The sequence below is a fragment of the Populus nigra genome, chromosome 1 (assembly GCF_951802175.1).
Source record: "Populus nigra chromosome 1, ddPopNigr1.1, whole genome shotgun sequence".
NCBI lineage: Eukaryota > Viridiplantae > Streptophyta > Magnoliopsida > Malpighiales > Salicaceae > Populus > Populus nigra.
In genome coordinates, this window is record NC_084852.1 from 20,905,907 (window position 1) to 20,931,121 (window position 25,215).

The following is a 25,215-nucleotide window of genomic DNA, read 5'->3' on the forward strand; positions in this document are numbered from 1 at the left end:
TGGTTCCAAGGCCGGCAACCACACGAGAGCGGACAAATTCAACAGCACAGCAGGTGACAGTTTTCTTGTTGGAGGATTTATGGAAGAGGACATATATCCTCGCTATAGTCGACAGAGAGAATTTCAGATTGTTCATACTGTCTGGAGTTAGCGAGACGCGCATGTTAGAGACAGAAAACAGTTTTCAATTGTTGGGAATTTTTAGCTTGTAAAGATTTGCATTCTACAATTTGAATTCTAATTGGATAACTTTATATGCTTTTTACACTTAATTTATCTTTAAATCAACATTCTTGAAATCAACCTAAAATTATAACTCGATTCAGAAATGAAGACTCTTGATCTAGAACACATTAATTCATGTTCATACGATCCCCAGTCTTAAATTACCTGTCGTAATTTGTTGGTGAAAATTAACTTTACAAGTGTTTATGTCAAATTTCTTTAGTATCTCAGTGATAATATTTCAAAAATACCTGAACAATTAAAAAAAAGGAAAACAGATACCATTACTGAATCAGTGTCCATCTTCGTTATTCAAGACCAGCCATTGCCATTCAGTCAAATGAATATGCAGTTGAGATTGGAATAGCAATCTGAGAACCTGGTTCAAATAATAACTGGGAAAGGTCCAGTACTTAGTCCTCCAAGTCCAGTAGTTAACCACAAAAATTATTAAATGTATCATAAATGGACAGCAGCTTCTTCATCATCACATGGATAGATCATGATAGAAATTAAGTTAAAAGTATATGCTCCATTTCATGGCAAAGCAAAGCGACAACTCTTAGGCACCCAACATGGAGCCTGAGTTCTTCCTGCACTCGGTCAACATGTCCATGTAGAACTGGCACTTGCTGATGTCATTTCCAAAGTTGTTCACACACTGCAAAGAAGACAGGTGAAACTAATGTCAATGCAGGAGCAATTTACAACCTAAGTTTGTGTATAGCACAAACAAATTCCAGGAAATGGAACAAAAATAAAAATCATAAGCATTTTGTAAAGAGAAGTATCCCTTCTTGGAAGAGTCTGAACTCTATTTTCAATAAATAGTTCTAACAATGAACCAGCTCAAAAAGATTGTTTTCCTATTCTTGTGGATTCATGTCACTATATGTCGAGGATCTTATCCCAGGAATCATTGGATTCTCTATGGCATCTAGACATCATAACTTCGTTATTTTGTTCAGAACTGCATTTTTTAAATTTTGTAGTCATTGTCTACCATCCTCCAGACAATACCAGAAATTAACAAAGATAACTAATCACTTGATTTACATTGCTAATATTTGCAAATAAGTAACCAAACAAGAAAAGTGTACATACATCTTGGAATGCCTTGGTGTGGATATTGCATGCATCAGCACCACCCATACTGCTTGCAGTGGGTGCTGCGGCGGCTGCAGCCTCAGAGACCACAGTTTCATGTTGAATAGTGCGAGGACCCATCACAGCATCTACAGCTCTGTGTGCCACAGCACTTCCAGTGCCAAAAGCCATGCCTGTTATAAGAAGAATCAGGCTTATGCTAATTCAAATAAACATAACATGACCAAGAAATAACATGAAAGAGAGGGTTTCAATCCCAGGGAAGCAATGATCTATCTTTCACATACCCTGAGCTATGGTCGAACCAATGCCTCCAAGAATTGATCCACCACCGCTGCTCTGAGCATGAGCTGGTGGAGGAGCATGGTTAACTGCATCAGAACACGCACAAACACACACACACAAAGAAGTTAAGGCAAAGTTATGATTTAAAAAAGGCAACACCAAATTTAAGATGAGAAGGTAAATTGAACTAAATGTGATAGATGGATCTGTTCCTGTGTGCACCTAGAATGTCTAGCAATCTTCAAATTATTCTGCAATACTCTGCAGAGTAGCATTACCTGTTTGGGGAGGTGGGCTGCGAGCTCGGGCAGGTCGAGGAGCTGGGCGGGCAGATCTTCCTGCAAAAAGCATAGGATTACATGTAAATAAGAAGTTGGATGACAAGTTGCACAATTGATTAAAAAAAAAAAACACATCACATAATACATAAACTAAACGATTGGAAACCCGCAAATGATTATCCAAAACAACAAAACGAAACGGAATAGATATGGGTATTCAACAAATGAATCAATCACGTCAACCCCACAAATTTAAAAGCTAACAAGCACCAACATCTAGGTGCCTGAGATTTCATGCTTAATATTAACTAAGCAATGAGAATGGAGCAAGATTAATTTTTTTAAATCATTTTAATATTATAATATTAAAAATATATTTTTTAAAATTAAAAAATTATTTTCATACATTTCCAAATAAATTTCTTTTTAAAAACAATAATACCTCTACGCAACCCTCCTTAAAAACATGAAAACCAAACCACCCAATCACACGTATCAACAAAAATATGGAAATCCAAACCAATTAAGCATCTTCCAAGATTTAAACAGATAAAAAGGAACGAACTTTATGCTCAACATTAACTTTCACCAATTAGAAAACAAACACAAAACAAATGCTGTAAAAAAGAAAAAGAAAAAGAAAAACCATGACTAAACAAATATAATCAACACAATACATCCTCTCTAGTCGCCAAAAAAAAAAGATGGAGAATTTAAATTTGTATTATTTGGCTACGTTTTCCCAAATCTAAAACAACGAATAAAAATAAACACAAAAACACAAAAAAATGAACAGAACCGGAAAAGAATTAACAGATCTACGAAAAAATCTGACCTCCAGAGCTTCGGCGAGGCATGGTGAGTGATAGAGGCGGCGACTAGATAGATGGACAGAGGGGGTGAGAGAGGCTTCGAGAGAGAAAGGGTTCTGACGTGCCTATGAATTCGTGAAACTGACCATAAAATCTGGACTTGTGATTTATCAGCGGACAACACTGGTTTATCTAATAGGGTTAGGGTTAGTTAGGTTGAAAACGTGGCAATATATTGTTGGCGTAGGCTAGGTTGAGGGCGTGATTTATATTGTGTTAATGGTCATTTTCGAAGTATTTTCCAAGGTGTCAGTATTCTGACTTCTGAGTTCTTAAAATAATAATAGAATATTCCATCGGGATGCTTTTTTTGAAGCTATTTTCTTCCTTTTCTTGAGAAAGAAGAAGAAAAAACACAAGGTTTACAAGGCTAAACGGTGTTAAGATTTTTATTAATATTTAATTAATTGAGTTCCTATTGCACAAAATAAATTCTTGTATATTAAGATTTAATTAAATAAAAAATTAATTTTAATATGCCAAATTCTTATAGATATATAAATTTAAAAAGATAGGATAAAATATATTTTTTGAGACCATTAGAAATAAATAAATAATTTTTTAAAACAATAAAGGATAAATCATAATTATCTAAATCTACAAGAAGAAAATCTACCAGCTTGACCAAACAAAAACCCTTAATTAAACTTTCTTCAGGTTCAGGTTCAGGTTCTGAAAAAGAAAATAAAAGAAAAACTATCTCAGGTGGCTGGGATAGTTTGGCACCTTTTGCCCCAGTGGGCTTAGATATTTGGGCCTTAACATTGGGACCCTATACTAAGCTTTGTGCCTTTTGTAGAAATGGAGCCCAATATCATGAACGGAAATTGCATGTTTTCTGTTCACGTTGGAATTTCTCTTCATGATTATGCATGCACGATTCCATGCTTATTGGATGCACGGTTATTAAACCCGGTCCGGCCCGGTGGGCCGACCTGGTGGCTGGACCGGTCCGGGTTTAACAAAAGACCGGCTGTGGCAACAGCCCGGCCAAACCCGGACGAGATCCGGTTTTTTTTTTCAAATGTGGAATTTGAAACACATTAGTATATATACTATATGTTCCCAAGAGAAAAGTCATGTTTTTTCAATGTGGGATAAAAAACCTTTTGGTTTAAATACTTCAACTTAAAAGGATAACATAGTATCTTTTCAATATGAAGTTTGAAGCTCTTTCGTATATATACACTATGTTCCCATGAAAAAAACCATGTTTTTTCAATGTGGGATAAAAAACCTTTTGGTTTAAATACTTCAACTTAAAAGGATAACATAATATCTTTTCAATGTGGGATTTGAAGCCCTTTCATATATATACTCCATGTTCCCATGAAAAAAGTTATGTTTTTTCAATGTGGGATTTGAAACCCATTAGTATATATACTCTATGTTTCCAAGGAAAAAGTTATGTTTTTTCAATGTGGGATAAAAAACTTTTTTAGTTTAAATACTTTAACTTAAAAGCTTAACATAATATCTTTTTAATGTGGGATAAAAAACTTTTTAAAAATATTCTTTTAAACTTCATAATATGTATAATCTATATTTACATGGATTTTTTCATATGAAATATTAAAACTTTATTTTTTTTTAATTTTTCTGGGTTAATCCGGGTTGACCCGAGTTGACCCCTGAAACCCGGGACCCGATCCCTTGGCCGGGTCAACCTCCGGGCCGAGTCTAATAACTATGATTGGATGGATATGTATAATTTTACCAGTATAGAGACCCGTGCCACGTGTGAATTAATGAAGTCCGTCATGTCTAAGAATTTGTGTACGCAGCTAGTGGACATGCATGGAAGTTGGAACAGTAATGATTTCTTTTGTAAGAGAAAGGAAAATAACAGACATGCTTGTAACATTAATGATGGCTGAAATAGTTAGAAATTTGATTTAAATAAATTATAGATGAATAAAAAATTAATTTTAAAAATATTTTAGTTTTTTTACTAAAAAAATTCTTGATTTTATTAGATTTAATTATTAGTTTATAATAGATAATCGATGGTTTATAATGATGAAATTAATTTTTATTAATTCTTCAATCTTTTAGCTTTAAAACTCACCATAAAAAGAGTTAAAAGATGAGTTTAAACCAACAATTTTTCGGATGTTTACACTCTTCCTCACCTCATATTATAGTGGTTTATTCTCATTTTATTATTTGGTTTTCCTCTCAAACTAGAGCTTAGGTTTATATTGTTAAGAAACATTTAATTTTTATATTTTTTTGGTTTAAAAACCTTGGTTTAGAAGTGCATCTAAACCAAGATGGCGGTGTTGGAATCTTGAGAGGATAAGTGATGAGAAATAAAGTTTTAAGAACAAATAATTCATTATTAACAACAACAAAAGATTCATTACTTTAAAGTACTTCAATAAATAAGTATTCTTCTTGTTTTTATTAAAGCATGTTTGGTTATGGTTGTGTAACTTGTTAGAATGAAGAAAATATGTTTTAGAAGTCAAAGATGACAATTTTAGAGGGTTGCTAGTGTGTTCGGTTTCTGAGCTATTTATGGGTTGTTGGGTTGTGTACTTTATGTTATTGAGAAGAACATTGTCTTAACTCAATGATTTGAAAAAATTTTGATTCAATTCTTTGCAAAAAATCCTTCAAGTGACTTTATTAGTTAATAATCTAGGGTTTATTTACATCAATAACATGTTTTCAATAGGTTTTAATCTTAGGGTTTTGATTTTGAACCGAAACTTATTTTGACAAAATCACAGTTTTTAAGTGATAATCAAAGTCTATGAATGCTAGATTATTGATTATTGCATGATTTCCAACATATTCGTGTCCTTGATTTGTACGTATCCGATCTGATTTGAAACCTACATTGTTGGGTTTATGTTGAATGTTCTTTGATGTTCTTCATGTTCTTTGTTTTTTTGGGTTTTAATTCGTTTTGATAAGAAGGTTTTGAGTTCTTATGTCTTTTTAGTTTGATTTTGTTTTGGATTCTATTTATGGTTTGGTTTGTTTTTCAGGTCAAACCAGTGAACTTTGGTTTTGTTTATTATCGAATCAAAAGTTTTAGGTTAACTCGATCGGGTCAAAATCAGGCCAAAGATTAAAACCTTATTTGACTAGCATTTTTTTTCTAAAGGTTTTTTTTTTGCTTAAAGGTGTGTTTAACAAACACTGCTAAGCCTATTTTAACAGTTTTGGTTTGAGAGAAAAATAGGTTTTTTTGAAAGATAGCCTTAAACAAAATTTTTTTTTTCTTGTCGCATATAGCTTGATCCTTATAAAAACTGTTTTTTATTTATAAGAAAAGAAAATTAAATTGTTTTAGCATTATTTTAGATTTTTTTTTATTTCTTTGCATTTTTTTTGTGGAATTTACAACAAGTTTGTAAAATTGTTTCAAGATTTGGCTAATATTTCAATAATGCTAATTTTTCTCTTTTTTTTTTCTTTCTTAGAAAATTAATGGTCAATATTTTTTATAAATATTGGACCTACAAGTAGACTAGTATTTAAATATCAGGAGTTTGAATAGAAAATTCTTAGATTTTTTTTAATATTCATCAATTTTAATTGAAAGTATTTTTCATTAAAATATATGAGTTGTGGGAAATGCTTTCACCTTTCAAGATAGGTAAATCATATCAAGGCACCTACTTAGATTCTTTCTATAAAAATTTATCTGGAGCACATAATAAATTTGAAATGTTAGTTTTGTTCATGAGCATAAATCTTTATCTTGATGGATCACCGATTATGAATCAATCAACATCTTTAAACTATATCTATATCACAATGCAACTTACTTTAGATAAGATATATTATAAGTGTTAATATTGTTTATAGTCATAATCAATTTTTTATCCTAAAATTTCAAATAAAACCAATTTATCTAAGTCTGGTAATTCTAAATCAAACAATTAGATGGAAATTCTTTAACCCTGATGTCTCGTCACACTGCGGGTGTACATGCGACAATATTATAAAGGTTAGATACGAACAAGACATATAAAACATAAGAGGTGTTGCCACTCTCAACAATGGAAAAAGTAACAGTCTTTGTATAACAATCCACTGGCATGGTGTAAACTCACTCAGGTTGTGATGGGGGAAAAACTAGAGTGAAACACGTGATGGAGTGATCTGACCCACTATCGGCTATAATTCCATCATTCACCGTCGCATCAGGCTGGAATTTTGATGAGTTGTGCGCCTTGATATTCTCTACAAACCGGCCGTTCGGAGTTTGATTATCTTCTGCTACTTGAAGTCACAATTTTATAAGAAAACTATGCTCAAGGCAGTCATAGTCACCGACCTAGCTAGATCTTTTTCATTCACCATTGGATCTGCTCCAAATTGTACAAGAAGGTTCGCCCATCTATCCTCTTAATTCATTCTAAACTGTGGAGATTGGATTTGGCACCACTTTGCATAGGATGACATATCACTTTTTAAATTTTATTGAGTTAATAATTTCAACTAGATAACTTATAATCATCCATTTATTAGTTATTATATTAATTATTACTTTCTAAATCCAATACCTAAAGAGTAATATTATACCCCAACTCGTAAGAAATTTTGCAATGATCCACATAGTGATATTACTTATGAGTTAACTAGACTACGAAATATGAATGTCGAAATTTGGAATCTAAATGGTTCTAGTAGAAAATCAAAAAGTTGTTGACAAATAGTCTAAATTATAAAAACAAAAACATTGAAGTCTGCCTTGACCAGTTTTGCTATCTAGCTAGTTCATTGTTTTGACTCTCGAGACCTTCTCAGTTCTGTCAATTTGACAAGTTGCGACCGCTTGTGCGAGTCCAGAGGTCCGAAGAGAACAAGTACCACAAATCTGTCAATTTGCCTGGGCTTGTTTTCTCATGAAACTGCTGGATTCGGTCCCTTATCATGCATACGGTGAAACATAGCACCGATCAATTATAAACACTCCTATATATCTGCACAGTAGAATTCATTACTCTCTCAAAGTTTGTTGTTGCACCACCAAAATAGAAGTGGTGCCATCGAAATCCATGGACGAGATATAATCACCTATCACTCCTAATTCAAGATGCTCACACCAATCTGATGATAATCCTTTGAGGAGAACTGGATTGATCCCTTTGTGCCTTCCTAGGATCCATAGGTCAAAATGCACATCATTACCAAATGCCTGGATTGTAGCCAATGTTTCTTCTCCATTCTTCATTACAACCTCTCTACAAACCACACGTTTATTTCTTCCATTCCTTTCCCGAAATGATATGATCACCCCATCATCAAGCTTCTTCTCTTGCTCATATTCTCTGTGATGATGATGAGAAAGGAACCTAATCACCGTAAGGAACACATTCGGATTCATTAGAATTCTATCTGCATAACAAAGTGCCTCTCGAGCGTCTGCTCCCCCTAAAAATAGCACAAGAACATGGCGAGGAGAGCTGTTGAAGGAATGATCGAAAAGGGGGCCCAATAAGTGAACCTTGTGAACAAGAATTCCAACGGAGCATGGAGCGTGGTCCAACACATTTGAGAGCACAGATGGCGTTCTTCGTTGATGATGGAGTTCAGTCATTCTCACGCTATCCCTCCATTCCATATGGAAAGGTAAAATGACAAGATCGGCTTCTTTTATCATAGCCAACTTGCAGATGTCTTGATACATTGTTTGCTTTGGAACCACTGCCGTGAAGGAATGGATCTCCATCACGTCCCTTTTGGTTTCTATGTAGATTTTTAAGGCATTATATGTGGAATCGTAACCTGAGTAATTGAAAGTCATTTTCTGCTCCTCGTGATCTATCAACAAAGGGGCTGCACGGCCATTCAGCTCAGTGAGGCAGAGAGCATAGACTGACAAATTTCTCCGAGATGAACAAGAGAATTCAAAAAGATTGATGAGGGTGGCCACACTATCTTGGTTGTGGACACAAGCTACTACTTTAAGTTCTTCGTGTGGAGGGGTGTATTGGATGGTTCTCCTCGTGTTCACTATATATGGCCTAGTTGGATCGTAGAGGAATCTGATGAGAGGCGTGGCAATTGCTGTCACAGCTGTTACCAATAGCACCAGCATCGTGTAAGATGGGATTTCTATAACCTATAAAACATAAAAATGCACATAATCAATGAATAACTCTTTTATACACCTATCAGTTAAGGGGAATTTCTAGTTCTGAACATAGACTATATGATGATGTGCATATATGCGATGGAGAAAAACTGGCTTACCGATTTTTCCTTCCAATGCATTATTAACATGAACTCCTGCTGACCTCTCAAATTCAGAATGAGCGTGAGAGTAAGAGCTTCTCTAAATGGTATTTTCACTAAGAGAGAAGTCACAAGAGTTGCAAGCAGTTTAAACACAATTCCTGACATAGCCAATGTAAAAAGTGGTGCCAATCCAGACCAAGAAACACTTGTCATTGCAGAAAGATCCACGGACATTCCGATGTATACATATGAAAACGGCATGAAGAAGTTCATTATGAATGTCTCGCTCCTCGCCACAATTGATGATCCGAGTGGTGGACCATCGGGTATCACAAGCCCCGTCAACATGCATCCCGTAACAATGCCCAATCCGAGCATGTCTGTAAGAAAACTCATCACCAAAGCCCCTAACAAAATGAGAACCACATAAACTTGCTCGATAAGCTTCCCTTCGGGGTTTTTTCCAAGAATCCATATCATTGCTTGTTGAAGGGTGATAGCACTGAAAACCATGAAAGCTATTACAGAGATCATGTACCATAAAGCGGCATCGACACCAACATCTGTTTGTTTTAGCGCCCCAGATATGATCAACAAGATTATCGCTATTCCGTCCGTTATTATCGCGATAGCCAGGGCCATTTGCCCAATCTCAGAGCTGAGCAGGTTTAGTTCCTGAAGGATAGGATAAATGACAGCATATCCTGTTACAGCCATTGCTAAAACAACTCTTCCAATCGAAGAAGGTTTAGAAAGTTTTTTATCCATTGACGGTCTAATGATGTTTCCAACTATTGTACCTGTGACAAGAGGAATGATCACTCCAGCCAATGTTATCATTTTATGTTTCTTTCTCGAAAATTTGATCACAGAGAGATCCATCTTAACCCCAATGATGAAAAGGAAGTACATGAAGCCCATAGTTCCAATATTTCCAATGATATACTTGACATTTGCTGAGAAAAAAGCCCCATTAAACTTCTTGTCGATGCTTAGGACAGACGGACCAAGGATTATACCACCCTTGAAAATTATCAAAAACAACAGAGCAACATATATATGTTCAGTGGCAGAAAAATCCATATTATTTCAGTTTAAAATATTGGTTAAAATATGCATGCAATGTTTAGCGAAACATGGAAATAAATATACGCAAAAATGAAGGACGAAACTTACAATGACCTCAGAGACAACCTTGGGTTGTTTGCAAGGCCTGAGAAGAAAGGCGACAATGCGAGTCATCAAAATGACTAAAACTGCATCGAACAATATTACACCGAAGTGGAAATTTAACCCGTCATTCGAGTAAAAATAATCTGACGAGTTCCCAGCTTGACGAGTTGCGCGACATGAAAATGAATCTTTGTAATGGTATAATTCATTGGGATCAACGTTGTTAGTGACTGGAAATCTATCAGAATTAGGAACATACAATGCTTCTGTGGAAATGGAATTGTGGAGTGGGTCATCAGCTATCCTAACCATTTTTCTTACGAATACCACCTGAAAATATTCTTACCATAAACTGTGAACATTGAAGAGAGAGACAAGAGAGATGTTAAGGATTGTGGGCATGCATTAGTTGTGGAGAAAGCCATCCATTTCATTTGCAGAAAAACGAAAAGAGTGGAATTTGGCCGACGTTTTGTTATGTTTGACCACTCTTGATTTATTTTAATTCTAACACGTATGCGGTTTGCTTAAGTGGAAAAAATACGCCTTGATATCAGTCTTCCTTTTTTTTTTCCTTGGTTATATCAAGTGATGTTCGTTTCTGAAAGAGTAGTTGTCTCCATCTTATAAAACTCAAAAAGAGTATAGTAGCCCAATCCACATGGATCCAGTAGCAATGCCCAATCCAAGCATGTCTGAATTACCCCTAACAAAACGTTCAACCACATATACTTGCTTGACAGGCTGCCCTTCGAGGTTTTCTTTCCTAGAATCCATTTCCTTTCTCGTCAAAGGTATTTTATGCTAAAATAGTAAAAAAGCTCATGTCTCTTGGATAGAGGGGCAAGAGGAGGATTACCCGTGGAGAGATGATCTATGATCTAAAATAGTTTTACCTATCATTAAAGCTTAATATTAATCAAAACCCGTGGAGAGATGATCTAGCAAGATACTAGACCCAATTTTCTTTAGCAAAACTACACTTTAGGCTCAAGTACATGAGGATTTAGAAAAATAATAAGATAATGTCAAGAGATATTTGAAACTAGATATCTTATCTTGATGAAGTATCTCCAAAAAAAAATCTAAACACGCCTCTCGGGGAAAATAGGATGAAAAGGAAATTTTGATTAACAAGGTTCTTACAGAAAAGAATACTAGGGCGGATCTCTTATCCAAGTTGGCAAGCTCCAACTTGGCTGACCTTTTTCAAGAAGTCTGTATTGAAGTCCTGGAGAAACCAAGCATAGAAAAAGAGCCAATAATTGCCTTCGTCGACACACAAGATGATTGGAGGACTACTATCAAAGATTATTCACATATAGGAGAAATGCTCCTAAATAGAAATGAAGTCATCCGTCTAACTAGGTGAGCAACCAGGTACTGTATAATTGATGGGATCTTGTAAAGGTGGTCTACCTAAGCTTATTTGTTGAAATGTTTGTCCCTAGTAAAAAATGCTTATGTTCTATAAGAAATTCACAAGGGAATATGCGGTCTCCATACCATTTTGATGGCTCTTGCAGCCCAAGTTACCAGAGTAGGATTTTATTGGCCAACAATCCTCAACAATGCTACCACATTGGTGAAATAGTATGATCAATGTTAGAAATTTGCATTGGTCTCTACACAACTCTCTATCGAGCTGACCACCATATCTTCTCCATTGATATTCGCCTAATAGGGAATGAACATATAAGGCCCTTTCCCAAAAGCCAGAAGAAACAAACAATCCATCTTGGTGGTTGTTGACTATTTCACCAAATGGGTAGAAACGAAAACTCTAGCAGATATCACCGCCAACAAGGTCTTTATATAGAAGAACATCATTTGCAGGTTTAGGATTTCAAAGGTTTTGGTCACCGATAATGGAACACAGTTCGACAACCACAAGATGAAGGAACAATGTCAAAGTCTTCATATTAACCATCGATTCTCCTCAATGTCTCACCATTAGATAAATGACTTGGCTGAACTTACCAATCGGGTTATGCTCAATGGACTCAAAAAGAAGATAACGGAGGCGAAGTCAAAATTGACAAAGTTGCTAAATGGAATTTTATGGGCCTATAGAATCACCCAAAAGACATCTACTGAAAAAACTCATTTTCTCCTCACATATGGAACTTAGGTCATGATCCCAACTGAAATCGAATGCTCGAGTTATTGAGTAGTATATTACACGTCATAAAATGATCACCCAAGCCTAAAAAACAACTTGGATCTTCTAGAAGAAACCTATCTAACTGCAGTAATCAGAAATAAGGCCTACCAATACAGAACTACCTGTTATCATTATGTTAGGGTTAATAATATAATATTCAAGCTCAAAGACTTGGTGTTGAGAAAGCTGAAGATTACCCACAATAGAGAAAGTAGAGGCAAACTAACCCCGAAATGGGATGGTCCCTTCAAAATCACAAGGATAGTAAAGGCCATTACCTACCATCTTCAAGATATGAAGAAAAAAAGTCTTCCTTACGTGTGGCACTCAAATCATTTGAAATTGTATTGTAGTTAATAAAGTATAAATTATTTATTAATTCAATATGATTTTCATCTTCTCTAGGGAATGCCCAAAGGCCACACCAATTTTAAAGGTGGAATCGAAGTCATCGGCCCCACAACCTTTCAAGGATATGATGGACTTGGTCTTCCTGGTGTGATTGCAAAAAAAATATCTTCATCTTTGTTATTTTGAGTTATGATGGATCAACGTATTTTACATTAAAATCCATTAACTAAAAAAGACCATAGATAAAGTAGCCAAGAGAAGGATGACCTATCATAAAAGCTCAATAGAAATTAAAACTCATAGAAAGAGGGTTTGACAAGATACCAAACACAACTCTCTTGGGCCCAGCCACACGCAAAACCTAAATATTGTAGGTCTAAAAAGATATTAGACTCAATTCTCTTGGGCTCAGCTATGTGTCAGGCCCAATCACATATGGGTCTGGTAAGATGTTAGACCCAACTTTCTTGGGTACAATTACGTGCCGGGTCCAAGTACATATAGAACCGATGAGATGCAAGACTTGATTCCTTTAAGCTCGACTATGTGTCAAACCCAAGCGTACATGGGTCTGACAAGATGCTAGACACAACTCTGAAGGGCTCAACTACATGTTAGTTCCAAATGCATATAGTTTTGGAAAGATGTCAAATCCATCTTCTTTAAACTTAGCTATATGCTTAGCCCAGGTGCCTCTAGGCCTAGAAAGACACTAGACTCGACATCAGTGAGTCTAGGATCGCTTCAAGAACGAACATACGAAAAGAGAATTTATGGTCATCATCTTCATAGTTATGAAGCCTTGGCCAGGTCTGTTTTATTTAAAACCCAGACTTGTAATTTGGTGACCTGGCAAAACCCGAAACTCGGGTGACCCAACAAAACCCGGTAGAAACTTTTTTTTTTCAAATGTGTTTTTTCTCGTAGCCAAAGATTCATTTTTCAGTTGGTTATTAACCCATTTCAAAGTTTATTATATAAATACTAAAAGAATATTTTATTTTCTCAATGTAGGATTTGAAGCCCTTTAGTATATATACTCTATGTTCATTAAAAAAAAGGGATATATTTTTAATATGGGATAAAAAAATTTTTTTTGATTTAAATACTTCAACTTAAAAGAATAAGATAATATCTTTCCAATGTAGGATAAAAAAAATTTTGAAATAATATTTTAAACTTCATTATTTACAACATGTATAGCCTATATAAACATAAATTACTTCTTATTTTTTTCATATGAAATATTAAAATCTCAAATATTTTTTTTTATTTTTCTGGATTGACCTAGGTTAACCCTTATAACCCGGGATCCTCCGAGTCAGGTTTGATAACTATGATCATCTCCCTACACCCTAACTGTTTAAAAAATCCTCTAACAACTGGATATATGCCAATCAATATTAATGTTGATTATAAGGGTCGATCCCATCAAAATTAATGTTGTATATGAGATGACGTAGGATCGCTTTTTATGGGCATGTGGTATTCTCATAACATTAATGTTGTGTAAGAAGACACTTACATCAACATTAATGTTGATGTATGAAACTTCCTCCCCACTTGGATGTGAAAAGGGAAAAAGATTGTTGGCCCCTCAAACAAAAAGAATAAAGTTCAAGGTACAAAGATTATAAATACTTTATGAATGACCCAAATAATTGGTTCAAAATCTTCACTATTTTACAATATATTCTCAGCATTTATCATACACAAACTAAGAACAAATATGCTTATTTTTAGAATTTAATGTTCATTTATTATAACTCCTCACTATAAAGTCATTGACTTAATCATCGGAGGGTCCCACAGTCCCATAAAAATAGACTATTTTGCAAGAATCCAGGCTTTCATTACCAACCCTCTAGGCCCTCAGTTCTGAAGAATAGAAGATTGATACAAGCGCGTGATCATCTATAATCTAAACAATCAGAAACTCAGGTTTCCTATCATATTAAATTCTGGTGCATGAGCATCATCACATTGAAAAATATAAAAACTATAGTTGAAATCATATACCATAAAGCAATATTGACATTGAAGTACACTAGACTAGCATACGAGATAAGATTAGTAAGATATCATTATTGCTTCCATTAGTTTTGCGATATATAAGTTCGTCAGTCCAATCTTAAATCTCAGCAAGTTTCATTCCATAAGGATAAGATAAACCACAACAAATCATATTAAAGTCATTGTTGAAACAATTGCTCCAATCAAAGAAGGTTTGGCAAGATGTTTATTCATTGACTGTCTAATGATGTTTCTAACTATTGAAGTTGTTACAAGGCGAATGATTTAGTCTAGTCAATGTTATCATTCTACGTTTCCTTCTTGAAATTTTGATCACAAAAAGATCCATCTTAAACCCAATGATGAAACAAGGAAGTACATAAAGTCTTGGAGTCCAATATTTCTAATGACCTAGCTACCTGGCATTTTTTAAGAAAAAAGTACCTCTTAGAAAATGTCATTAAACTTGTTGTTGATGCTTAGGATGAATGGACCAATGATTACACCACCCTTGAAATTATCAAATCAATTAAAACAACTTAAGTTCAGTGGCAGAAAAATCCACATCACTATAATTAAAAATGTTGGTTGAATTATACAAGCAATATACAGGGAAACATGAAATAAACATATGAAAAAATGAAGGAAGAAACTCACAATGACCTCATAGACAACATTTGCAAGGAGTAAGAAGAAAGCTAATCATATAAGTCATCAAATTGACTTAAACTGCATCAATAAATGTTATATCGAAGTGAAAATTTAATACCTCACTCGAGTAAATTAAAAAAAAAACCTGATGAGTCCTCCTATCAAGTTACATGACATGTAAATGAATCTTTATAATGGTTTAATTAATTCAATGTGGGTTATGTTGTTAATGACCTGAAATCAATTAGAATTACGAGTGTGCAATAGAAGGAGAGTATTGTTAAGGATTGTGCTTATGTATTGATTGTGGAGGACTTTATTTTAATCGCTAAAAAGAAAGAAAATATCAGTGGAATATTGCTTGACTCTTTCTTATCTTCGGCCGTTCTCATGTACTAATAATGAGTTCTCCTGACTGATTCCCCCTACATTTCTTTACCTTGGTTTTTATTCAATTAAGAAAAGGATGGGTGGGATTTATTAATTAATTATGCTATGTTATCTAATACACATGTTAACAAAACCTATTTCTTGTGAATTGGCCTTGATTCATTGTGGAATATAATAATGAATTTTTGTTTTTTGCCTTCATCAAATCAACTCAGAAGGCTAAGCTCGGGGGTCCAATAAACTTTTCCCCTTAATACATTTGACATTAATATTTTCATTGGGGTTATAGAGATCTTCTCATATTTTTTAGAATAGTGAAACTCATTCATTTCTTTTAAAGGCAAAAATCAAATAATTGGTTTTTAGAGGCTTTTTTGATATTTTATTTTTTTTGTACAGTTCAATTACTAACTTAACTTTGGAATAAAAATAAAATAAGGCTTGCTTTTGGGGAATTCAGGGAATTTCATTTTGGTTTTTGTATTATAAATGGATTAATAGACAAGTAAATTAGTATTTTATATTCATTAAAAATTATTAAATTTGTAAATCTGTCAGACACGTGGATGTAACGCGAATGCGTATGGAAGGGTTCCGCCATGCTTGAGTGGCGCATCTGGCATCCTACGACAGTGAAAAATTATCATCTACAATATTAATAGATTCTCCGAGGCATCCTCTTCTCATAAGTGGCACATGTTATTATTTAATGGATGAAATATCATCAAAGACATCTTTTGTTTTCTCTCTCTCTCTATCTTTCTTGTCTCCTCCCTCGAAGTTCAAGTTTGGAAATTAAAATTTTTAAGTGGTCCTTTTAGTTGGGGATATTTTTATGTCAATCCTCATTCTTTTGACTTGTTATTTTTATCCTCGGATCTTTTATAAGTTTTTGTTTTATTTTTCAATTTTACCCTTTAGTCTAGATTTTTTTTTTTCATATTTGATCCTGGTTTTTTTTTTCTTCATTTTTTTCTTATCTCTTTTTATGAACTTTTAATTTTTTTTGATTTTATTCTTTAATCAAGATTTATAATTTGTTGTTGTTTTTAAATTTGGTCCTCACTTTTTGGGTGGTTTTTTTTTTTCAGACTTGATCCTGGTTTTTATTTTTTTAATTTTTTTCTTATCTCTTTTATGAGCTTTTAATTGTTTTCAATTCCATACTTTAATCAAGATATTTAGTTTGTTATTATTTTTAAATTTGGTTCTAATTTTTCAGGTGGTTTATTCTTTTAATTCTTTTTTGTAAAATTTATTTTTCTTTTTAATTTAGCCTTTCAATTTAAAATTATAAACCCTTTTATTTTATTTTATTTTCAAATTTTATTCTTATTTTATATATATATATATATATATATATATATATGAATTTTTAAAAATTAAAATTAATTATTTTTCCAGTGGTCAGGTTGGCTTTGGGCATTAAAAGTTCATTAGCATCGTCGGCAAATGCATGAATTAATTGCTGCTAGCGTTCCTTCCCCATCACCCACCACCACCTCTTTATAAACCACTCTGTTATTCCCTCCATTCTTCACCCGAAACCATGTCACCGCTCCATCACCAAAACCATTTATGTGAGAGGAACCTTATCACTGTAAGAGAAACTTCAGGATTAGCAGCCAACCTGTCTGCGTAAGCAATTGCCTCTCTAGAATCTGCTCCTCCCCAAAATAGAACATATTTGTGAATAAAGTGCCGATGGTAATATTGCATGGAGACAGGGTTATTCGTGCGACCCTTGTCAACAAGAATTCCAATTGATCAGCAAGGTGAACTGGCTAGCTAGGACTCTCGAGTTTACAGATTGCATTCCATAATCATGCCTGACAATCTCTGTTCCTGCAAGTTTATCAAGCCTTTTATTGCGGAAAGGTAAAAGGATTAGAGTAGCTTTATTTGTCAAATGTCTTGGTGCATAGTTTGCTTCACAGTCCCAACGGTAAATGAACGTAGTTTCACATATTCACTTCTTGTATTTTGGTAGAGCTATAGGGCATTGTGAGTGTTTTCGTAGACTATATACTATGGTTGGTCGTTCTGGTTTATCATGGTCTATGAACACTGGAAATGCCAGACCTGCAAGCTCAAATAGATGGATGGCACAGACTGCAAAAGGGCTGGTTATTGTTGGATGAGAGATCTCGAGGAGGTTGATAAATCCGGCTACATATTCTTCATTATGGATGCCAACTACTATACCAATCTCTGTACCTGCAGGGGTATGTTGGATGGTTCTTCTGCTCTTTGTCATGTATTGTTTTGTTGGATCGTAGATGATCAAGCATATCGAAGCTGAACACTGCCCGGTCATCGATGTTGTTAATAGCACAACCAACGTGGAGGTAGGGATCACCAAAATCTAGCCAGCGCAAAAGTATATATGTGAGGATAGAGAACTTACACTTTCTTCTAGCCAGCGCAAAAGTATGTGAGCATGGAGAAGTACTTACACTTTCTTCTAGCCAGCGCAAGAGTGTCATCGCTTCAAAAAAACCTATCAAGTTCATCGTGAGATCACCAAGAGTGAGGCTCTCTTTGATTAATGTAACTCCACATAAAAGAGCAACAACAAGAGTTGCAACCAATTTGGAGAAATACCAACCATCTAGGTGGTGGCCTAGTGGTAAGAGCTTGGGACTAAGGGGTTTGCTCCCTCTTAGGTCTCAGGTTCAAACCCTATGGCTGCTCATATGATGGCCACTGGAGGCTTACATGGTCGTTAACTTCAGGACCCGTGGGATTAGTCGAGGTGCGCGCAAGCTGGCCCGGACACCCACGATAATCAAAAAAAAAAAAAAAAAAAAAAAAAAAATTTGGAGAAATACCCTGTAATAACCGTAGCAAATAGTGGTTCCAAATTCAACCAGCCATAATGGCCATGGAAAAGACATCCACTTTCAATCCCACGATCACAAATGTAAATGGCGAAAAAACACTCGTTATTTTATATTTTGAAATCATTTTAATTTTTATAATACACTTTTTATTAAGAAAACCATTTTAAACAATAATATATAACACATTCTTAAACAACCCATGCTACAATTAAAATAAAAATTCAGGCGACGGCAACAAATACAGTTTACCTTAAATATGGTGTTCTGAATTATTTTTTATTTTTCTTTTTTCTTTTTTGACTTTTGTACTTATTATTATTATCATCAAATCAATTTAAAAAATTAAGCTAAACTTTTTCTTCATAATATATTTGACGTTAATATTTTCATTGGGTTTTAAATATCTTCTTATATTTTTTAGAATAGTAAAATACTTTCACTTACTTTAAAGACAAAAATCAAGTAATTGGTTTCTAGAGGCTTTTCAAATATTGAAATTTTTTTCTGTATAGTTCAACTACTAACTTAACCTTGAAATAAAAATCAAATATGACTTGCTTTTGAGGAATTCAGAGAATTAGGTGATGGCAAAAAAAGCTTTTATGTTTGTAAATCGTTTTTATTTTTAAAATAATTTTTATAATATATTTTTTATAAAAAATACATTCTTTAAAAAACAATATATAACACATTCTTAAACAAATAACTCATGCTACAATTAAAATTAAAATGTGGGCTAAGGTGATGGCAGCACACTCAGCCTAGCCTAGCTCAAATTTGGTGCTCTTGACCCTTGGCTCATTTTCCCTTTTTTTTTTTTTTTTCTTATCTTCTTTTTGCCTTTCTACTTCTTATTATTATACAATGTTTATCTTGAAAATGAGAATTCTAAAACTACTTTATCATCTCTTAGTCTTCAGTTTTTAGGTTCTTCTGTTTTCTTTACGAAATGACTTTTATTGTAAGCTTAAAATTTGAAAATTTTAATTATAGTGCATTTTTGTTCTTCAATAGAAGTTAAATGTCCATAAAATTTATTTTATATATCTCATGATAATATGAACTTATATATTAAAAATTATATTCATATTAAAATAATTAAATAAAAAAACATCCATAACACTTTGAGTGAGATAATGCAAAACATAGGAACAATTATCTCCAGTTTTTTTCAACATTATTGAAATTATTAATAAAAAATAAAAATAAATTATTTAATTTAAAAATATTATTTGGTGAATTCAACTCTTACAATTAAATAAAAGAAATTCAATTGATGTTGGGCCTAAAATGCAGTTGGTTTGATTTGCATGGATCCGGTTAGATGTAAAAACTCACTATTTAACGGGATTTGGTAGAAAGTTTTAACGGTCAACTATAAGCCTTGCATATAGGAAGTCCAAAACACTTTTCATGGGCTTATAACTAAAATATATTTGACGTTTCCCTAACTTAACGACTGGATGCGAAATCCAAAAATCCTGCTTCATTCGTGCTTTTGCAATCAAAGGCTAAAGTGACCATTGACCCGTTTAGAATTACAGCGCCACTGTATTTTTAAGAAAATTTTTATTTTTATACTGTTTTGATTTATTAATATTAAAAATAAATTTTAAAAAATAAAAATATATTATTTTAATATATTTTTTAAATAAAAAATATTTTTTAAAAAAATTATTAGTCCAAAATCAAATATTAACTGATTACACATTAAGTAAAAATAAAAATAAAAACACATCACAACAGTTGTCCTTCTAAGATTAAATTATGAAATTGAAACTTAGATAATCACAGAGGTTCACATGTCATTACTTTTTTACATATATTTTTATTTATAGTTATTAAAAATTAACCCAGAGGTTCACATGTCATTATTTTTTTACATATATTTATCTGTTTAAAAATTAATCTGATTAAAAAATCAGATTTTGAGTTAACCCAAGTCAATCTAAATTTTTTTAAAAAATATTGTAAATGGATGCAATTTAAAAATCAAAAGCATATCCAGGCATGATTATACTAGCTGTAAATTTGTTGTTTCTTCTTCTTCAAAACGCCAGCGTTTTAGAAGTCCTCACATGTGCAATGCAGCATCTCCTTTGCCATGGAAACCCATCAGTCCACTTCCCCAAGCATGATCCCAACAGTTAATTCTCACCCACTCATCTTCCCGAAACTTACTTCTGCTTTCCTTGTGTGTGTGTGTGTGTGTGTGAGAGAGAGAGAGAGAGACGCTTCTGCTTCACCTAATTCCAGAATTGTTACAAAGTGTGTGTCGATCTGGTCAATAAAAAACTAGACCACAAGAAAAAGGAGAAACACAGACGTTGAGGTTCTGAAGCCTTTTTTATCCAGCGATATGCTAAATGAAAAATAATGGGTACGATTCTTCTATCTCTATCCACTTCACTACCCTTGTCTCCCGACCACTCCACCTCCATTTCTTCTAGCACTAGCAATGGAATATATATGCTATATAAAAATTAAAAAAATATATATGCGAGATGAATCAAAGGTTAGATTTTTCAATTTATTACAACAATGTTGTCCAAGAAAAAAATGTTAGCTCATGTCATGGGTTTACAGATACATCAAATAAAATTCACTAGGTCAATTATAATTTATTTCTTCAAACCCATCTAAAATCCTGAATCATCTAAATTCCGGATTAACCTGTTTGATCAAATCAGATGTAATAACTATTATTTTATTTCAGTTTTAAAACCTTAAATAATAATTAAAAAAAAAGATAAATCCACTCATTAACCAAATTAAACCTCAAAAGATTCTTCTTGTTTTGCTTCTTAATTATAATCAAAATTTACTTGATATTTAGGGGTTGAGACTTAAACCCAGCATGCTAAATCCTAAACATTCAAGACCCAAGAGTCTATATTTTTAGCCTTTAATTAGGGAACTACATTTACTTGACAAAAGTGACAGAATAAGTTCTCTATCCATGAAAAAAAGCATTTAAAGAAAAAAAAAAGGTAACAATTTTATGCATATATGTTTACTTTGATTCCATGATTAGCTCCGGTAAATTGAATCTCTTTAGCTCACATTCATCCTTCACATTCCCAATAAAATGTAGCAAATTGTCAACATTTTTTCTCAACCACTATCAACCACCCTCTCCTTTCCAACCACCCTCTCCTTTTCAGCTATTATATTGATGCTTCCCCTTCTCATGTAAAAACAAGACAGAAGACAGAAGACAGAAGAGAGAAACGAGAGAGAAGAGAGAGTGCAGTGTGTGTGCAGAGGAAGAAGAGAGAGTGCAAGTGCAGATTAGAGAGAAATACTGAGTGTAAAAGTGAAACACTGGGTTTGAGGGATTGTACTGGGTTGAGTTGAGTGTATGTATCATTCCTCCATTAATATACAATCTGCTGCCTCCGTGGACGTACCCAGTTTTGGGGAACCACGTAAAATCTGCTTGTTTGTGTTTTATTTGTGTTTGCTTTCGGTCCAGTATGCACAACAAATTGGTATCAGAGCATTAGGGAAGCTTAAACACAGAAAAACACGTTTTTCAGCTCTCTGTTCAAAGTTGCAGAATTTTCGAAGTTCTCAGATCTTGTTTTTGACCAGCTGTGGAGATTCCTCTCGTCGATACGAGTCCGGCGATATAACGAGCCCTGTAGAGCTCGCCGAAGTTTCGCCGGAAAACTGTCGGAAAAACCAGGCAGTGCCGGAATTCTCGCCTGAGAAGACAGCCGCGTCATCCGACACGTAGGCGCTGAGTCATCATCCACGTCATCAACATAGGGTCCACATCGCCCTGTCATCAGCCACGTCATCCAACAGTGGCAGAATATTCTCTTGACAGAATAAGAATATTCCGTTAACAGTAAGAGAATATTCCTGTGACAGAATATTCTTTATCAGAGACAGAATATTCCTTTCCTGAGTCAACTCGGTCAGATTGGTTTTTTTGGCCAACTCAGTGATTTTTTGACCCGTTTTTGGCCGAGTCAAGTTGGTTCCTAGCATTTTCAACCATTCCGGACGCAACTGTGGTGTCTGTTTTGTTAAACAGCATACCGAAGTTACTGTTTTGGCACTTTTGAGCATAAAAGTGTGTGTTTTAACAAGTTCGGGATTCCATTTGTAATCCAAAGACGTCATAATGGCTGATATTCCAGAAGAAAAATCAGTGGAGAATGCTACTATACCTCCACAATACATCCCGGTATCGAATACCAAATTTGAGGTGGAGAAGTTTGATGGGAAAGGTAATTTTGGCATGTGAAAATGTGAAGTCATGGATATGCTTGTCCAAATGAATTTAGATTTCACTCTAGAAGATAAACCAGAGGATCTGGATGATAAAAGCTGGGAAAGGATAAATCGGCTGGCTTGCAGTTCCATCCGACTTTGTCTTGTAAAGGATCAGAAGTACGCCTTTTCAGAACAAAACTCTGTAAAGGAATTATGGCAAGCACTGGAGGACAAGTTTATGAAGAAGAGTATAGAGAATCGTCTCTACTTGAAGAAAAGGATCTTCCGGTTTCAGCATAAGAAAGGTACTTCTATGAATGAGCATCTGAATGATTTCAATAAAATGATAACTGATTTGAAGAATTTAGATGTGGAAATTGATGATGAAGATAAAGCTCTACTGTTATTAAATTCACTGCCTGACACATATGAACATCTTGTCACCATTTTACTGTATGGTAAAGAAAAGATTAAATTCATTGATGTGTCCAATGCTTTGGTGAACAATGAGTACCGGAAGAAGGACCAGATTGTTCACAAGGAGTCAACGTCAGAAGCATTGACAGTTAGAGGTAGAACAAACCCCAGAAGATTTCGAGGGCGAGGGAGATCTCGCTCAAAATCTAGAGGAGAATCATCAAACAGACGATATCTTGCAAAAGATGAGTGTGCCTTTTGTCACAAAAAAGGACACTGGAAGAAAGATTGTCCAATCAAGGGCAACAAGGAAAAAGACGAACCAACTGTGAACGTTGCACGAGATGAGGATGAACGAGACTCTGCATTCATGGTCTCATCACCAGAAAACCATTCTGGTGAATGGATTCTTGATTTTGCATGTTCCTATCACATGTGCCCTAACAAGCACTTATTCTCAAGACTCGAGGAGTTCGATGGAGGAGTTGTGTTGATGGGTAATGATGATGTTAGTGAGATCAAAGGGATTGGGACTATCCATCTGAAGATGCATAATGGGGTAGTCAAGACACTAACAGATGTACGGTATGTACCTGATTTGAAGAAAAATCTCTTCTCACTTGGAGTCCTAGAATCTAGTGGTTATAAGATTATCATGCATGGTGGAGTTTTAAGAGCAATCCGTGGTGCATTAGTTGTCTTAAGAGGCACGAGGAAAGGAAACTTATATTTCCTGGATGGATCTACAGTTACTGGTACAACAGCTGTCTCCAAAAGCATAGAAGATGATGAAGCAGATAATTCCAGACTTTGGCACATGCGTTTAGGGCATGCTGGTGAAAAGGCTTTGCAAGGATTAGTCAAGCAAGGTCTATTAAAAGGCGCCAAGACTGGGAAGCATGGGTTCTGTGAGCATTGTGTTCTTGGAAAACAGACAAGGGTCAAGTTTGGCACTGCGGCACACAACACAAAAGGGATTCTAGATTATGTTCACACAGACGTATGGGGACCTTCAAAGAATGAATCTATTGGAGGTAATCGTTGGTTTGTTACTTTTATTGATGATTTCTCAAGACGAGTATGGGTGTACATGATGAAACACAAGGATGAGGTCCTTGATATCTTTCTGAAATGGAAGAAAATGGTGGAGACTCAAACTGAAAGGAGGGTTAAGACTCTTCGGTTAGATAATGGTGGTGAGTACACTTCAGATCCTTTCTTTGAAGTTTGTCAGAATGAAGGGATCAAGCGACATTTTACTGTTCGCAAAACACCACAACAGAATGGAGTAGCAGAACGCATGAACCGCACATTGGTGGAGAAAGTCCGATATATGCTATCACATTCAGGATTAAGCAAAGTGTTCTGGGGCGAGGCACTAAACTATGCTTGTCATATTGTTAACCGGTTACCTTCAGCAGCATTAAATGGAAGAACCCCCTTGGAGGTATGGTCAGGCTCTCCTGCAAATGATTATGACTCTATGCGTATATTTGGTTGCTCAGCATATTATCATGTTACTGAGTCCAAGCTAGATCCTAGAGCCAAGAAAGCTATATTTTTGGGCTTTAGTGGAGGAGTAAAAGGCTACAGACTCTGGTGTTCTGAATCAAAGAAAGTGATTTTGAGTAGAGATGTCACTTTTGATGAGTTTGGCATGTTACAGCAAGAGAAATCACATGAGAAGGAAAAACAGTCTGGTGATGCACAACAGGTGGAGTTGGAGACTTCAGTCATCCCTATAAAGACTGTTCAGACAATCTCTACTGAAGGAGATCCAGATGAAAGTTCAGATAAAGAGGATGCAACAACTCCAGCAACCACACAACAAGAATCCATTGCAATGAGTAAACCAAAAAGGGTTATCAAGAAACCTGCTCGGTATTGTAATATGGTGGCTTATGCACTTCCGGTGATTGATGATGGAATCCCCTACACCTACAAAGAAGCAGTACAGAGTGTAGAAAGTGCAAAATGAAAAGAGGCAATGGATGAAGAGATGAAATCTCTCCACAAGA

The 25,215-nt window shown here is 34.7% G+C and overlaps 2 protein-coding genes across 2 annotated transcripts; both read right to left on the reverse strand.

Annotated features, from left to right (window-relative positions):
• Positions 1-583: 583 nt before the first annotated feature.
• On the reverse strand, positions 584-2,949 carry LOC133688267 (uncharacterized). Its single transcript, XM_062107697.1, has 5 exons — positions 2,734-2,949; positions 1,896-1,955; positions 1,620-1,703; positions 1,330-1,505; positions 584-886 (listed from the first exon to the last, which is right to left on the reverse strand). The coding sequence occupies exons 1-5, from the start codon at positions 2,753-2,755 to the stop codon at positions 788-790; spliced, it is 441 nt and encodes a 146-aa protein (XP_061963681.1). The 5' UTR covers positions 2,756-2,949; the 3' UTR covers positions 584-787.
• Positions 2,950-7,730: 4,781 nt separating this feature from the next.
• LOC133675384 (cation/H(+) antiporter 24-like) lies at positions 7,731-10,456 on the reverse strand. Its single transcript, XM_062096768.1, has 3 exons — positions 10,148-10,456; positions 8,987-9,994; positions 7,731-8,855 (listed from the first exon to the last, which is right to left on the reverse strand). The coding sequence occupies exons 1-3, from the start codon at positions 10,454-10,456 to the stop codon at positions 7,731-7,733; spliced, it is 2,442 nt and encodes an 813-aa protein (XP_061952752.1).
• Between the last annotated feature and the right edge of the window lie 14,759 nt (positions 10,457-25,215).

Bases quoted from the DNA above. Each gene is read 5' to 3' on its own strand.
- LOC133688267 (XM_062107697.1), bottom strand. From the start codon at position 2,755: ATGCCTCGCCGAAGCTCTGGAG. The intron at 1,704-1,895 runs GTAATGCTACTC...GTTCTGATGCAG, and splicing joins CAGCCCACCTCCCCAAACAG to TTAACCATGCTCCTCCACCA. The intron at 1,506-1,619 runs GTATGTGAAAGA...TTCTTATAACAG, and splicing joins TGGTTCGACCATAGCTCAGG to GCATGGCTTTTGGCACTGGA.
- LOC133675384 (XM_062096768.1), bottom strand. From the start codon at position 10,456: ATGGTTAGGATAGCTGATGACCCACTCCACAATTCCATTTCCACAGAA. The intron at 9,995-10,147 runs GTAAGTTTCGTC...ATAATTTTCAAG, and splicing joins AGGTTGTCTCTGAGGTCATT to GGTGGTATAATCCTTGGTCC. The intron at 8,856-8,986 runs GTAAGCCAGTTT...TATGTTTTATAG, and splicing joins TGCATTGGAAGGAAAAATCG to GTTATAGAAATCCCATCTTA.